Source organism: Balaenoptera ricei, chromosome 10, assembly GCF_028023285.1.
Source record: "Balaenoptera ricei isolate mBalRic1 chromosome 10, mBalRic1.hap2, whole genome shotgun sequence".
Classification (NCBI taxonomy): Eukaryota; Metazoa; Chordata; class Mammalia; order Artiodactyla; family Balaenopteridae; genus Balaenoptera; species Balaenoptera ricei.
Genome location: NC_082648.1, coordinates 52,237,211 through 52,253,805, shown reverse-complemented (window position 1 = coordinate 52,253,805; position 16,595 = coordinate 52,237,211). Strand labels below are relative to the sequence as shown.

General features: G+C 36.5%; 1 protein-coding gene and 1 non-coding gene across 3 annotated transcripts in view; one reads left to right on the top strand and one right to left on the bottom strand.

Annotated features, from left to right (window-relative positions):
* The window catches only part of MON2 (MON2 homolog, regulator of endosome-to-Golgi trafficking), a 126,676-nt gene that overhangs the window by 108,989 nt on the left and 1,092 nt on the right, over window positions 1-16,595 (bottom strand). For both annotated transcript variants that reach the window (XM_059936395.1, XM_059936396.1), the window contains exon 2: window positions 2,555-2,618. In XM_059936395.1, the coding sequence (XP_059792378.1) occupies window positions 2,555-2,618 (64 nt within the window). The remainder of the gene's footprint in view (window positions 1-2,554; window positions 2,619-16,595) is intronic.
* LOC132373887 (U6 spliceosomal RNA) lies at window positions 9,242-9,348 on the top strand. Its single transcript, XR_009505543.1, has one exon. It is a non-coding gene; the product is annotated as a U6 spliceosomal RNA (small nuclear RNA).

The following is a 16,595-nucleotide window of genomic DNA, read 5'->3' as shown; positions in this document are numbered from 1 at the left end:
TATCTCTCATTTGCAGTTTTAAAAAGGCAATGTTGAGATAATGATCTGTATATTTGCATCGATGCTGACATTACCTGGCATAGCATTCCCACTTATGTCAGCATTCATGACAGCAGTGAAAACAAAGAAAAATAAACATTAAAGGAGGATGCTTAAAAGAAGGGGAGATGTAAAGCAAAGACTTATTCTTCAATGTAAATAAACTTTCCTTGGAAAATAAATCTAAGAAAACTAAAGTTGGTTAAAATCTATGCTAAGTACTGCTTAATCAGATTAGTCGATCCTAATTAAGGGTTCTGATTTTTATAGCAACCTTTTATATTTTCTGAATATGCAGAGATATCTGAGAATTCAGTATCTCATTCCATTTGAGACTCCTCAATTGTTTGATATCTTTAACATCCATTACAGCACAGAAGTAGTAACCTATAGTCTTTAGAACTACAGAGAAGTAAACACTTCTCAGGAAATAAAAAAGTTAACTAAAAATTTTTCTCAGTGTTAACTATACCTTGAATTAAGTACTTTAGAAATGACATATTGACTAATTTAAACTCTTTCCTTTTTCTTAGGAGCCTTTGATTTTTCAAGATGACAATGGTCTAAAATCTACAAATTTTTACTTATCGATTGCTATAAATACTTGGTTAAAATACTAGAAAAAAGTTTAAATGCTAATATAGCTCCTCAAGTACATGGTTGGATGCTATGGATATTAAAGCATGAACTATTAACTGCATGTGCATAAAGATTTGTTCTAACTTGATTTACATAAAGCTAACTGAACTAAAATGAAATTAATAGCCAGCTTATATATTAAACTCATACTGAGACAAAATTTTTCTTACTTGTCCTTAATATGAATTAGACACTTTACTTGGTACAGAACTCTGTAACAGACAGTGATTCTCTGAAGAAATCAGTCTTTTTAAAAATTCTTCTATCAACTACAGACTTAACGAAAATTTCTATTATTGGAGATTAAGGACTTACCATGATATCAGCAATGACAGTAGCAAAAGTAAATATTTGTAATGATATTCTAATATGATCGGCCTATGATGTCTCCAACTTAAAAATACCCAGGCCCATAATTTATCTTGAAACATTAATTTCCTCATGGTAGCTAATTAACCCAACATGCATCTCCCAAACCCACTTGCCCATCCTCCCAATCCAACCATACATACCTGTGCCTTTACCCACCACTTCACTATACCCCTTTTCTCAACATGCACACAGAGCATTATCCAATGCTGTGAATAATGTTATAAAACTCTTTGGTGTTTTGTCAGAATGTTCAAAATCAGAGAAGCTGTGAAAAACAGATGCAACTTAACAGAGCTAACCCTAAGCTGACAAGTGAAATCCACTCTCACCTGTCACCCCTAAACTGCCCCCAAAGTCTTCATTACATTTTGTAATTCTCTTTGAAATTCCACCATTTAGGGATTTACTGGTATTCTTCTTTTAAAAATGTAAAGAGCCTTAAGAGAGTTAAAGAGATTCTTTACTATTTGGACTTTGTGTAAATTAACTTAATAGGACTGCTTTTCTCCTATAACTAGCTGAGACCAATAGCACTACTGGAATTGGAAATGCAGATTGAAGGATCAGCGAAGTAAGCAATGGTTAAATATAAACACCTGGGAGGGAGTAGCTAGTGTCAAAACCTCACGATACCGTGGCAGCACACTGCAGCAGGAAGAACATCGGCTCTGAACAGCCCAGGATTTGAATCTGATTCCACCACTTACCATGTGACCTTAGGCCAGTAACTTAAATCTCTTTGCATCTCAATTTGCTCTACTATTAAATATTTCCCCACAAGGTTGTCATATAAGAAAGAGTGGCCCAAATGCCTCACATGTAACAGATTCTCAAAAAATGCCAGTTTCCTTCTTTTCCATGTTCATTACTGAGGCAAGAAGAGAAAGGCACCAACGAAAAGGAAGAAGCAGACTGAGAATCAAAAGGGTGCCAGAGAGAAACTCTTGAAAATTCCTCCCTGAAAAGCAGGGTCAATCAGAAGAATGTTAAGAAAACACTTTTCTCTGCCCCATTCCCATTTTTTCTTCATGACCATGTTGTCTTAGTCTCAGGACTCAAAACTCATATAGTACTACTAAATTTTTAATGCTATATTATGACCTTCTTATATTGTATTAAAAATAAAATAGGTCTTGGAAGGTGGTCTGAGAACCAATCTTCCATTCAATTCAACAAATATTAATCGAATGTCTCTTATGGGTAAGATGTATCTTAGGTGATGGTTAAGAGGTGGAGGACAATACAACGATGAGTAAGCAAGATCCTTTCCTTCAAGGAGTTAGTAGTTTTAAGTTTTCTGATTTCAGAGAATCGTACAGCATTCATCTCTGGGAAACCCAATTAGTTGATAAATTAGGGACTTTCACATGTTCTTTATCATTATGGATAGCATGTTGGGGCATAAGAAAGAGATGCTATAAAAAAACTTATGGGTTTTAAGATTCTACTTTTACTATTAGTCAAATTTTCATTAATTGTTGAATTTTTAATGCAAAAAAATTACCTGCCAAAATTTCGGTGTTTCGTGCAGCTATTGTTTTAACTTTTATTATTCCTGATTCAGCAGCCTGCAAGAATAAAAATAATTAGAACATAAAACTTACTATCAACATGAATTATCTAGGGAAAAGAAATCATATATGATAAAATCTCAAGCACAGAGTCAGTCACTATTATTTTTTTATTTTCCAAACTTCAGATACTAAAGCCTAGTAGTGAAACACACATTAAATGGAATAAAATGTGATTAATTTGATGATTCACATGTAAACTCTGCACTACAGCATGCTGCCTTTCTATGCCTTAAAATGCACCTGGAATCCCCAGTCTCTCACATTTAAATCTTCAGAAAATAAAAAATAATAAACAAAAACAAAGCCTAATGAAAAAAATTAGGTTTCTCTTTCCCATTTCACACTTCTCTCTCAACCATAAAAAAAATTGCAAAACACTGCAAAATCAAGTAAAACTGCTTTGAATTGGAATAGAATGAATAACCAAGAACTCTGTCACTACTTTTAGACTGCGTTTTTTTAAACACCCATTCAGTTTTCATAAGGTGTCTCATCACTTCAACATAAGTGTGTTGAGCTGGCAGTACTTGAAAGTCATATGGCATTTTACACTATGCCACAGAACTGTGGTGTTCAATATGGGAGCCATTTGGCTACATGTGGCTACTAAGCACTTTATATGTGGCTAGCCTGAATTGAGTTGTGTTCTAAGTATAAAATATACACTAGATTTTGAAGACTTAGTATGAAAAAAAGAATGTAAACTACCCCTTAAATATTTACATTGATTAAATGTCGAAATGATATATATACTGGGTTATATATATACTGGTTTGAATATACTGGGTTAAATATATATTATTAAAATTAAATGTCTGTTTCTTTTTACTTTTTTAATGCAATTTAAAATTACATATATGGACTGCATATTCAGCCCACATTATACTTCTACTGGACACTGTTGACATAAAATATTGATATATAACATCCATTACAGAAACTCAGGACATTTTTACTATCAAGAAATATGCCAATTTTATACTGATCGCCATACCTCCAAAAATAATAAATACTCATATATGTTCAAGTTTTCCTATTAATTTGCTTGCTACTTGTTCATTGATTTTATCTCCTACTGTTTACTAAGGGACAAGTGGTAGCAGGCTCTAAAGGTTTAAAAATAATTATGGAAGAACCCAGTGTCCTTTGGGTTATTAGGTTGAGAACCAGTGGATTAATGCATAAAACAAATAACACATTGTAGGCTATACAATGTAGAGCAGACCTTTGTCATTTTGTTGGCTTCCAAGCACGTGAAGCCCTTGCCTGTGAGCGGAGAACTCAACTTCATGAGTTTTGATGCAAGACAGAGCCTATCTTCCACTATTCAAAATTTAAAATGCCAGATACTTGTTTTCCCACATACCCTGGCAGCCTCTGACTATCCAAATAGGCACACCCGCCAGGAATTTTGAATACGGAGGCCAGTGGCACAGAAAAGCAGAGACAAGATGGAATTCTGTCTAACAGCCACAGTGGAGCCAGCATCTAGTTTCCAAGGGCAGTGACGGCAGCAGAACCAGTGGTGGCATGGGGCGGCCAGCACAACCAGCAGTGCAATCTAAGGCACCCAGTCACCGTTCAGCAGAGACAACAGTAATGGTCTCACTGGCAATGAGTTTTGCTGTGATTCTTAGCTGTTCAGCCTCCCTTCGTTCCTGTAATTTCTAAGGCTCGCTCCATCCAGCCTTCTACCAATTCTGTGAGCCCCTCAATGTTTTATCAGTAAACTTAATTTCTGCTTAAATCAGCCCGAGTCAGCTTTCATTGCTCACAGCTAAGAAGCCTAATGGATACACCACAACTTACTCCTACAACTTTAAGAGATGGAAATGTCCCACATTAAGTGAACACAGCTACTAGCAGGAAAATACAGTCAAAATAAATTACTCCAGGGAAAAATTATTGATTTTCTGATTATCTGGGGGCAGTGCATATTAGAAACACCAGGAGCCTTAAAAAAAAAAAAAAAAAAAAAAGCCTGATGCCCAGGTTGCAACCCATTTCAATTAAATCAGAATGACTGCCAGTGGGAGTCAAGCACTGGTATTTTTTAAAATCTTCAGGTGATTCCAATATGCAGCAAAATTTAAGAGGCTACTGTAATAACATAAGCAAAAGATGATGGTGGATAGGCCTGAGGTGACAGTGACTGAGATGGTAAGGAGTGGTCAGATTCTGGATACACTATGAAGATATACAAACCATAACAAATTTACTACTATAAAAATTCAGTAACACCGAAATTATTATGTATACTTTGTTATACTCATACACCATCTCAAACTCTCTTAGGTAATTTTCTTACTGAGCCAACTGAAATTAATCTGTGGTCACTGAGCTTTCTTCCATCATCATTTTCAAATGTTCAAACTCTCCCCCTCCTTACTATGGCCCTATGTACCCTGCATATGCTCAATTCAGTATTTCATTCTATTTCAGTATCAACAGAGACTGATCAAACTAAACCATCATAAATCCCAATGTAATCTGTCCTAACTTCCTGAATTCTAGTCAGTTTCCAAAATCAGTCGGGTAGCATAGTGGATGCTAGATGCAGGTAAAGGATTTCAAATTTGCCAGACACTATTTTGATTTCCTCAGATAAATAAGAACTGACCCATGTATGAATCATAAATAAGTTATAAAAAATATATATTTAACAAATATTTTTATATGTACACACGATAAGGAAAATAATGGGTGCTTTTTCCTTAAGTAGTTCCAAAGTAACAAGTGTTTTAAAAGATATATAACCAGTATTTTCATTCAAAGACTCAAGAAATCACCAAAAGGACTGTTACCTCAGATATAATTAGAACTATCTCACAGCTCCTAATTTTTTACATCCAACTTTCTATTGTCAGACTCTGAAACTGTACCATCTTATTCTCATAGGTACCCTGTGTTGCTGGAAAGTTTCACTATCAATGTTTATTGACAACACTTGTATATCACAGTCCCCCTAGTCACTGCAGTGCTACTTCATACCTCAGCCTAGCCTACATCTTTAAGTGTCCTGTATAAATGCAAGTATTCAGCCCAGATTTCCTTCTATTTATCAGAGACTGTCTGTGTGAAGAAGAGTCTTTAACTTCTTGCTTTAAAAGTAACCCCTACTCTGGGCTTCCCTGGTGGCGCAGTGGTTGAGAATCTGCCTGCCAATGCAGGGGACACGGGTTCGAGCCCTGGTCTGGGAAGATCCCACATACCGCAGAGCAACTGGGCCTGTGAGCCACAACTACTGAGCCTGCGCATCTGGAGCCTGTGCTCCGCAACAAGAGAGGCCGCGATAGTGAGAGGCCCGCGCACCGCGATGAAGAGTGGCCCCCGCTTGCCGCAACTAGAGAAAGCCCTCGCACAGAAACGAAGACCCAACACAGCCAAAAATAAATAAATAAATAAATAAATTTAAAAAATAAAAAAATAAAAAAAAAAATAAAAGTAACCCCTACTCTGATTAGATACTTATATATCCATAGGGGAACTACTCAATTTTTTTTTATATATATTTTATTTATTTTATTTTTGGCTGCATTGGGTCTTCGTTCCTGCGTGCAGGCTTTTCTCTGGTTGTGGAGAGCAAGGGTTACTCTTTGTTGCGGTGCACAGGCTTCTCATTGCGGTGGCTTCTCTTGTTGCAGAGCATGGGCTCTAGGCATGAAGGTTTCAGTAGTTGTGGCACACGGGCTCAGTAGTTGTGGCTCGCGGGCTCTAGAGCACAAGCTCAGTAGTTGTGGTGCATGGGCTTAGTTGCTCCGCGGCATGTGGGATCTTCCCAGACCAGGGCTCGAACCCGTGTCCCCTGCATTGGCAGGCGGATTATTAACCACTGCGCCACCAGGGAAGCCCCTCAATTGTAAATATAGTTATTTTTTTCCTGAACTGGCCCTTATGGAAAAAAAAAAAGTGCCAGTTCTGTAGACTTGAATAGGGATGATATAAGTTATGGTGGGTAACCTAAAATCTCTATTCCTGAGGGCAATCTATGAGTTGGGAAACAAAACCAGAAGTATTAAATACACTGCAGCATTTAATATTTGTTAATCTTAAAATTAATGTCTCTCAAGAAATATTTTTTTTCTCTTTCTCAAAATTTTTTGCTTACCCAAACAGACACACCCACCAGAGACTCTGAATATGGAAGCTAGCAGTAGAGAAAAGCAGAGACAAGAGAGAATGCTGACTCCTCTTTCAAGAGCACACAGAATATCCTTGGCCTCACTTCTCAATAAACTCTTCCTGGGCAATCTCAATCCTATGGTTTCAATTACTTTCTAAAGGCTGAAGAATCCTAAATTATATTCCTGTCCCTTAACTGTCTCCTAAACTATAAGATTTATTAACCTATATATTTTAAAGGCACCTTAAATTCCAAATATTCAAAACGGATGCTATTATCTCTCACACACACACCCCCAACTTCCACCTCAGCCCCAGAAAAACCTGTTTCTTCTTCCTATCATCTTTATTTTTCCGAACAGCGGCAGCACACATCCAGTCACTGACCAGACACCTGGGGTTTCTCCCTCATCCCACAAATATAATCAGCCACAAAGGCTATATAGCGAACATCTCTTATACTCTTTTTTCTTCTCAAATGCCACTTCTACACCTTAGTTCAAACTTCTCATTATCAACCTAAACTAAGAGATTTCTCTATTTCAAATCTTGTGCTCCACCCATCCACTGTCTCAACTCTTCAGTGGTCCCCCAGAACCCACCTCTACTAGTGTTTCTCAAAACTGAGTAGTGTAAGGACATCTTTTAAAAGTAAAACAAAAAAATCTCATGGACCTATCCAGTCACTGACAAATTTAAGTATTTATAAATGAAATTAGGAATAAACTCCTTATTTTTATAGCTCTTAAATTATAAAGCCAACACATTCACAATAAAGTGAACACTAAGTTAATGTGACAAATAAAGCTTTGGTGAAATTAAACCACTGCTAACAACATGAAGATAGTGCAGGTTTTTCTGATTTTGGCACTCCTGTAGTACCATGAGCAGTGACAGAAATAATTTTTTCCATCACCTTCTTTCCATGGCAAGTATCAAAAAGCCCTTCCATCTTTGTGGATTGTCTATGGTTTGTACCTATGGTTAATCCCACTCCTCCTACGACGTGTCTGTTTCTCTACTCTAGCTGTAAGCCCCATGAGCATAAGAAATATATTTCATTCATCTCCCCATATTACTAATGCCTATCACAGTGCCTAGCATACAGGGGCTATGTAATAAACATTCCTAAATAAACAAATGAAAAGTTCTAAACAGAGGGAGGGACTTTACTGCCCACTCACTGAAAAATAAAAATATGGAGGAAATTTGATCCAGAGATTCACAACGTCATCAGGACTGCAGTTTCACTTCTCTACCATTCTCTTGGTTCTGTCCTGTTCCCTGGGTAGGTTCATCCTCAGGCTGCTCCCAACCTTGGCAATAAAATTAGTTCCAGCCATTCTACACCTCACAACTTCATATGACACTATCCAGAAAGAGAGAAAAGGTCTCTTCCAGTAGCTCTTGAGGAAGAGAGAGGAAGCTTTCCCTTTCCAGGATCACTCACTGGCATTATGTGACTTGGGCAGAAATAGAGGTGGGGATGGGGAGGGTTAAATTAGATTAAACTAATCAAGGTATCCTGGAGCAAGGAATGAGATTAATTCATCTAAATTCAAAGGGTTGAAAATGAAGGAAGAGTGCAGCCTACCATTGAAAGAAGCAAGAGGGAATGAATGCTAGGAAGGGAATTAGCAAATGTCCACTACTAGAACCACATACAAATTTACAATAATAATAATAATACTGCTTCTCTTCACCAAAGCTTGTATGTTGTATTTTTAAAAACAAAACAAAAAACATATTTATTTTTTATAACATCTATGAGAGTAGAGCCTCAAAATTAGAAGAAATTTACCAAAGCTCCAAATTAATTATTCACAGGATGTAGCATGAAACAAGAGCTAAAGAAGAAATGTGAAATTCAAGTTAATGGCAAGTTAAGGAGAATAATGTACTCAAAAGATACTAGGGAGGTATGAAGCTGCCTGTAGACTTATGATTTCAGATGTCAGGTAAAATCAAAAGACCTAAAGTCAAGTCCTCACTTGGGAATACCTAATAGATCTAGAACACTCCCTAGAGGACAATATGCTCATTAAACAATTACTACATTGAAACCAATAAGATTTTCTTCTGTAACATGTAATTAGTCTAAAATCCCAAAGCTCTGAAAAATATATACCTATATGGCATCCTATTCAAAACCTCTGGACTAAAAAATAAAAACAAAACAAAACAAACAAAGAAAAACCTCTGGCTTCTAGGAAACAAATTTCCTTAAGATACATATCAAATGAAAGACTGAAGTGCAGATTACATGTGGATAGCTAAAAATATATATGTGGTATACCTACATATATGGTATCCCTTTTTTTTCCTTCTTCAAAAATTTAATCTCCAACAAGTATCTAATTAGCACCTCTCAGATATACAAATGTTTTGAACTATGATGGACAGAAGGATAAACAAAGATGCAAAACTGACCCTTAAGGAGCAATTTAGAAAAGAAAATACCATAGCAGAAGGTAAAAAACATAAGAGTTATAAGGGTGCTCGCTTCAGCAGCACATATACTAAAAGTGGAATGATACAGAGAAGATTAGCATGGCCCCTGCGCAAGGGTGACACGCAAATTGGTGAAGCATTCCATATTTTTAAAGATGTTAAAAAAAAAAGTTATAAGGAAATAACTTATAAAGTAAGCTTAAATGAAAGTTAAGAAAGCAGAAGAAAACATATTAGCTTGAAAAGTCTGGGCTGGAGCTGCAACTGTTCTTGCCCCAGCAATCAGCTAGTACATGGCACACAGCTGGTGTTCAAAAATTATCTCAGGAATAAATGAATGAATATATGAATGAGTGAATGAGGGAAGAAATGAGAACATTATCTGTAAAGTTGGTTCATTCATGCAACAAGTAAATAAGCAACATGGGTTAAATTAAAGGTAGAATTTTAACTTTAAAAAAATGGAAGGAGGTGATTCCAGGACAGCAAAAGGAACCTCAAAAGCCACAGCATGGAAGAGGGAAGGAGTATTTGGAGAATGGGCATATTTGGCATATGAAGAGAATATGGGCATATTTGGAGAATGAATGGCAGGCAATAGAGTTTGGCTGAATTATAAACACATTTGAGGAAAAACTGAGGGTGATGAAAGAAGGTTGGGAAGATCAAGAAGGTCTTAAATGCTATGCTGAGGAGTTCCATAAGTACAGAGTAGCCACTGAGAGTTTCTGACCTGTTCAGGTACATTAATCTGGTGGTAACATGGTCTTTTGTGACATTAATGCACATCAAAGCTCAGTCATAAGATTGAAACCTGGAGCTAGAATAATAGCTAAGAAAATAGAAAAGAGGTGAGATATGTTAGAAATTACAGAGCTGGAAGGAACATCTGACAATGAATACAATGTAAAGAGAGTTGAGGGAGAGAAGACAGCCACATATAACTAAGGTAAGCAACAGTGATAAATACCATTAACAGAACAAGTGAAATGTGGGGACAGGACAAGTTTTAAGAAAAGTAAGTTCAATTACCAGAAGTTCTATCTGAAGTATGTGAAAGATACTCTGGTAGATATGTTTAACAGATAGCTGGGAACACAGGTCTAAGCTCAGTAAAGAGAGCAGAGTTAATGAAGTAGACTTAGAAGTCATCAGCACTGTAGTAAGGCCAGAGCAATGGGAGTAGATGAGAGTGCAAAGGAGATGAGCACAGAGAAAGAAGAGGTCTCAAGACAGAACTTGGGATACACCTATATGTAAAGAAAAAGAGAAGGAATACTGAGAGAGGGAGGAGAAATAGAAAAGTAGAGTGTTGCAAAAGTCAAAATGAGAATGACAAATAGCAACAAATAGCCATGTTGCAAGAGAGTCAATGGATGCAACATTCCTAACCTAGTGGAAAGACAGTATTTTACTCAACTCTTGAGTTAACTTCAAGAAGATAAAGGCAGTTTCTCATTGATTTTTGTATTTCCTGCCATGATTTACACTTAAGAAACTAACTTCTATTAAATGATAAGAGTAATAGCAAAACCCTCTATTTTCTACATGGTTAAAAATAAGCTACACTTCTCTAAAAGAAAAAAGGAGGAAAATATTTCCATTTTTGGAGACTGTCTTCCTTTTTGGTTTATTAGCCTGAAACAATGTTTTATTTCTTCTATGTCACCAAAGCACAATGCTAAGAAGATAATAGCATTCTTTTTTGACTAAACTATGTTTTCATTGACCTTTAATCTCTATTCATTTGCATGAAAGTAAAAATACAATGGTCAAAATCTTAGTAAAAAAATAAGCTATGTATGCTTTACACTTTAACAATAAATTTCAGTGGCCATGGCACTAACTTTCATAAATATATAAAACATGTTATAGACTAATCAAAAGCTTTTTAAAAAGCTCTCATTGTAAAATGCTCTTAGAATACTGCAATAAGCTTGTAAAATTTTCCTAGATGTCCTGGTGAAAATGTTACTGCTTAAACCGCATAGCACAGGGAGATCAGCTCTGTGCTTTGTGACCACCTAGAGGGGTGGGATAGGGAGGGCGGGAGGGAGGGAGATGCAAGAGGGAAGAGACATGGGAACATATGTATATGTATAACTGATTCACTTTGTTATAAAGCAGAAACTAACACACCATTGTAAAGCAATTATACTCCAATAAAGGTGTTAAAAAAAATGTTACTGCTTATATTATTCTCGAAGTTAACATCTAAAACATTTATCAGAAGAAAATGAATTTAATAGACCCTAGGAATCTAATGTACCTTTTCTGGAATAAAGTCAACAGCAGCATAAAAAAAAGAGCAGAGTCAAAATCTAAGATCACTAGCATGTCTACATAACTATGTAAAATTGCATTATACAGGAAAGTAAGTCTTGACCAAAATAATTTATAACTCCTTACCACATTTGTCATACTGTTCTGACTAGTGTTGACACGTTTTTTGAATAAATTGTGAAAACTAGTTTATTTCAGTGTATAAAACATGGATTTATTCTTTATGCTAATGAGGGAAAGAACACAACTGGCTGTATCATGAGCAAATTTCTCTGACCAACGTCAACAGGAAGAAAACTATAGTACGTTATAGGATACTAAACAAAAACAGCTCCCAATTAAGCATGTATAAATGATCCAGCCCTCATTCTTCACTGTCATAAGGTCCTGAAAATGAGATCTTCACCCTAGCGGAAGAGCCAGCTGACTTGGGCCTCAGTCCCCAAATAGCTGGTTGAAGGGAAAATCCTGTCATGGTAAGTAGAGGGCATCTCTCTCACCAAGGGTCCCCGCTCAGCCAGCTAATGCATAAAAACACCAGACACTGAGGAACTCTACCACAGGAACCTTTGTTTTTATAGGCAAAAATCCCTGCCAACCAAAACTTAAATGTATAAGAAGAAACAAGGTACATAGCCTGGGAAGACTACTTGTACTTTATAATATACACCCTTACTGATTCCACTTCATTTAAAAAGAGAGAGAAAAAAACCATCCTCAATCCTAATTCTAACCACCTCAAGTCAAACGACCTTCATTCCCTTTCCTCTTCTATCACCCACTCCCTGGACTTCATCATCCTCTAGTGCAGCGCCACTTGGCAATCTGAAATCCAATATCTCCACTTTTGTCCCTTTTGTCCTTATCCTTCTAGCTCTCTCACTCCCCAAGACCACTGCTCTTGGATTAAAGTGTTCCAATTCAATTAAATTGCTGCTGCTCCCTTAACCTTTCCATCTTCCAATCAATCAAAGCTGTCTTCGATTGCCTTCTTTGGGAATCCAACCTAGATCTCATGATCCATCATCATTTCAACCACTTTTCCTGCGAAGACTCTTAAGTGTTCCAAGTCAATTTCTCCTTCACTTCTACAAAGTGATCCACTGCTCCCCTCAAACTTCCTACCTATCACTATTTTCACCACAAACTACTCCTAGCAACAAGCTTGTTTCCTATCTTAACAAGAAAACAGAGGCCATAGGTCAAACTGTCCACAACTTCCTATCCCTCCATTATGCCCCTCCTTCAAATTTATTACATTCAAACCATTTTTTTCTTTTACCCTTCTTCTGTCAGAAGATAATGTGTCCCTTCTCAGATTGAAAGCCAGTTCATACACTTAAGCCCTTGAAACTCCAGCTTTCTCAGGGACCTTGCTCTAGCCAAGTATTCCCTTTCTCTCCCATATCCCTAACCTTAGTCACCCCAGCTGCCTCTTTCCCTTTAATGCTGTTATTTCCCAAAGTTCCTCCTGATGTTCTCATTCTATACACTCTTCCTGGACCATTTTATCTACTCCTATGGTTTCTACTAACATGTATAACCGATACTCCTAAATCTAAAATTCTAGACTTCCCTCTTAAGTGCCAAACCATCATTTTCAAACACCTACTGATCATTTCCACTTGGATGTCACACATAAATCTTAAACTTAATATTCATGACTACTCATTTTCTCCAAAAACATTTTCTCCTCTTAGTGATTTACCCAGTTTCCCAAGCCAGAAACCTGGGAGGCATCACAGATTTCGTTTTCTATGTTATAAAAAGGTCACTGTGCCCTGGTAATTTTACCTGCTAAATCTCTCTAATCCATACTCTCTCTTTCACCCATGTCTACCACAATGCAAGCAACTTTCTGTCTACCCCTACTGCTACCTCAATGCAGACAATCATCTCTATAAAATTTGCTCTCTATGCCTCAATCTCAATCCTCTCTAATTCTTCCCTTCAGTACTGTTACTGTAATGTTACTGAATATAAATTTGATATTACTCCCTCTCTTAAAAAGCCTTAATGGCTTCCAATCACCTTCAGCATGAAATTTCTTTTACGTGGAATACAAACGTGCTATTTCCTCTGCCTAGAATGACCCCCTTCTTCTGTTGGCTGGCTTCTACTCATCCTATAAAGACTCAGCTCAGGAATTACAAACTCGCTCTGACCACACTTCTAGGCTCAATTAGATCCCCCTCATCTGTTTCCACAGAGTAGTGCCTGCCAATAGAAATGACCAAAAAGGTTTTATTCGTTAAATACATAAAACCTCAGAGTTTACTGCCTCTGAAGGCCACTGAATGAATATCAATTACACAAAAGTGATTTTACAAAGTTTTAAAGTAATTTTTAAGACAATGAAAAAAAATTTTTCATACAAATATTCCAGAACAAATTAGCTAGTACGCCTATGCTAAAAAAAAAAAAAAAAAAAAGGCTTCCCTGGTGGCGCAGTGGTTGAGAATCCGCCTGCCAATTCAGGGAACATGGGTTCGAGCCCTGGTCCGGGAAGATCCCACATGCCACGGAGCAACTAAGCCCATGCGCCACAACTACTGAGCCTGCACTCTACAGCCCACGAGCCACAACTACTGAAGCCCACGCGCCTAGACCGCATGCTCCGCAATAAGAGAAGCCACCACAATGAAGCCCGTGCACCACAGTGAGGAGTAGCCCCCGCTAGCGGTAACTGGAGAAAGCCTGCACGCAGCAACAAAGACCCAACGCAGCCAAAAATAAATAAATAAAATAAATAAATTTATTAAAGAAAGAAAGAGAGAGAGAGAGAAAGAAAGAAAGAAAGAAAGAAAAGTTATACTGCTGAAGCATGAAAATTCATATTTAAGGAAAATGAGAAAAAAGAGGAAGGACTGTATTGCTGTTATTATTTAATTACTATCTTTATTATAAAATGACAAAATGATATTATAGCCACTATAAAAACAACTTAATATGCAAACTGTTTTGTAAGTGAAAACAATTAAGATGGAGAAAACTGTAGAAAATCCAAAGATAAGTAATAAATATCAGTAAGTAAGGCGTTACCCTTTATCAACACTCTTTTCTTCTGTTTTTGTAACAGATTTGAAATCTTAAAAAATCCAGCTTATTATTAAGAAAAATATTAGAGCCAAGCACTATGGCCAAAAAGGTAGAAATTATTAATACTTAAAGACTAAACATAGAATGTCTCACTTCATTCTACCTTGTTTATAAAGTAATGGAGAGGGACTTCCCTGGTGGCACAGTGGTTAAGAATCCGCCTGCCAATGCAGGGGACACGGGTTCAAGCCCTGGTCCGAGAAGATCCCACACGTCGCTGAGCAACTAAGCCCGTGCACCACAACTACTGAGCCCGCGCTCTAGAGGCCATGAGCCACAAGTACTGAAGTTCCCGCGCCTAGAGCCTGTGCTCCGCAACAAGAGAAGCCACCATTCGCCCCAACTAGAGAAAGCCTTCACACAGCAAAGATCCAAAGCAGCCAAAAAAAAAAAAAAAGTAATGCAGAAGGAGACAACCGTTCCAAAGCACATGTGCAGTTAGCACTGTATTGTATTAAGTTCTTGAGTAGGCTTCTAAGTAGTTCAAAATGACTATTTTTCAGATAATGTTTGTGAAGATACTGGGAGGATGTTAACCAGCAAATCAGTATACAGATGGAAAAGCTTCTTATACTTAGAAAGGCTTTGCCTTAGAGTCTACCAAGCACACTTCTCCCCTGACACCCACCCTCTTAAAAAATAACTACTACTAAAAACTTACCAGTTCTTTTAAGAACAAAAGTCAAAATACAGCACTGCTATCAAATTACCAGGGGAAATTTAATTCAGCTAAAATATTTCTTGAAAGTCAATCCTCCCTCCTAAAAAACCATCACTATTAGGCTAATTACTTCATTCTTGTTTTACACTTGTGACACAGTCAAGGTTTTTTTTTTCAATTCCTAAAGGACTGCCCTAAGCATATTAAAAGTGCCACTGGTTAAGAAGTCAAAGTTCTTATATCCAACAAATTCTTGTGGAGCCTGTACTATACACAAAATTATGTATCAGAGATAATCACACCAAAAGTTACTTTTGCCATAACCTAAAAGACTAGGTGCAATTACTAAATACCTCTTTAGCTAAGGTTCAAGTAAAAAAAGCTAATGAGCTTTATTGAAAGTTCCTAGATTAGAAAGGGATTGAGTTTTAGAACTTTGTAAATTAGCTGTTTGGAGCTCTGAATGCATTTTCCAATAGAAACAATGTAATAAACGGCAATTAAATCCGCAAGCCAGCCCACAAAAGCCTATGATACAGAGGAATCACAATTTTTATATGGATTATAAGAACTGGGGATAGCCGGTTCTATAAATTATTGTTAAAATTACAAAACAGGATTTGAAATTTTCTAATTTCCTTACAATTAGAACAGCCTATTTCTTTAAAATTATTTAAAATGGCCAAATTCTTTAAAATACTTTTTATAACTTTGAACAGATCATATAGAGAAAATAATGAAAATCGATATCAAAACAAATTACTGACTGTCTGAAATAAAACTTATAATAGTCATATTTCCAAAAGTGGCACATCTGGTTTCCATCATTGGGTAGGTAATATTTTCTTACTTTATTAAAAAAATTACTAGATGGAGTTTGTTGAAGAATGATGAGACCAAAGCACTTACAGAAAAGTTAAGGTTCCTTAGAAGTCTAAAATTCAAACTTTACTGGGTAAGTTCTAATTATGAAATTGCAGGTACTCCAAACTACATTAAATAGGAAGAAATATAAAATAATTGCTTTTACAAAAATGTCACTGAAATATCTTATTTCAGAAACGTGAAAAGAAATTGAGTAGCATCTTTAAAAAGTTTAAGAGAAATAAAATGGCATCTTAAGATAAAAAGCCAACAGAGACTAAATGTTAATAATTTCTATTCAGGAACTATTTGGAGAATTTAATTTGTATTTATTATTAACTTGAGCCTATTTAATAATATGTTTTTTCCCTCTTAAGACTTTCTCACCATAATGTAATAAACCCACTATTTAACCCTATTTTACATCTGAAAGAAAACTGAAGCTCAACGAGGTTAAGTAAGATGTCTTTCTGTTTTGCTAGCACTTAAAT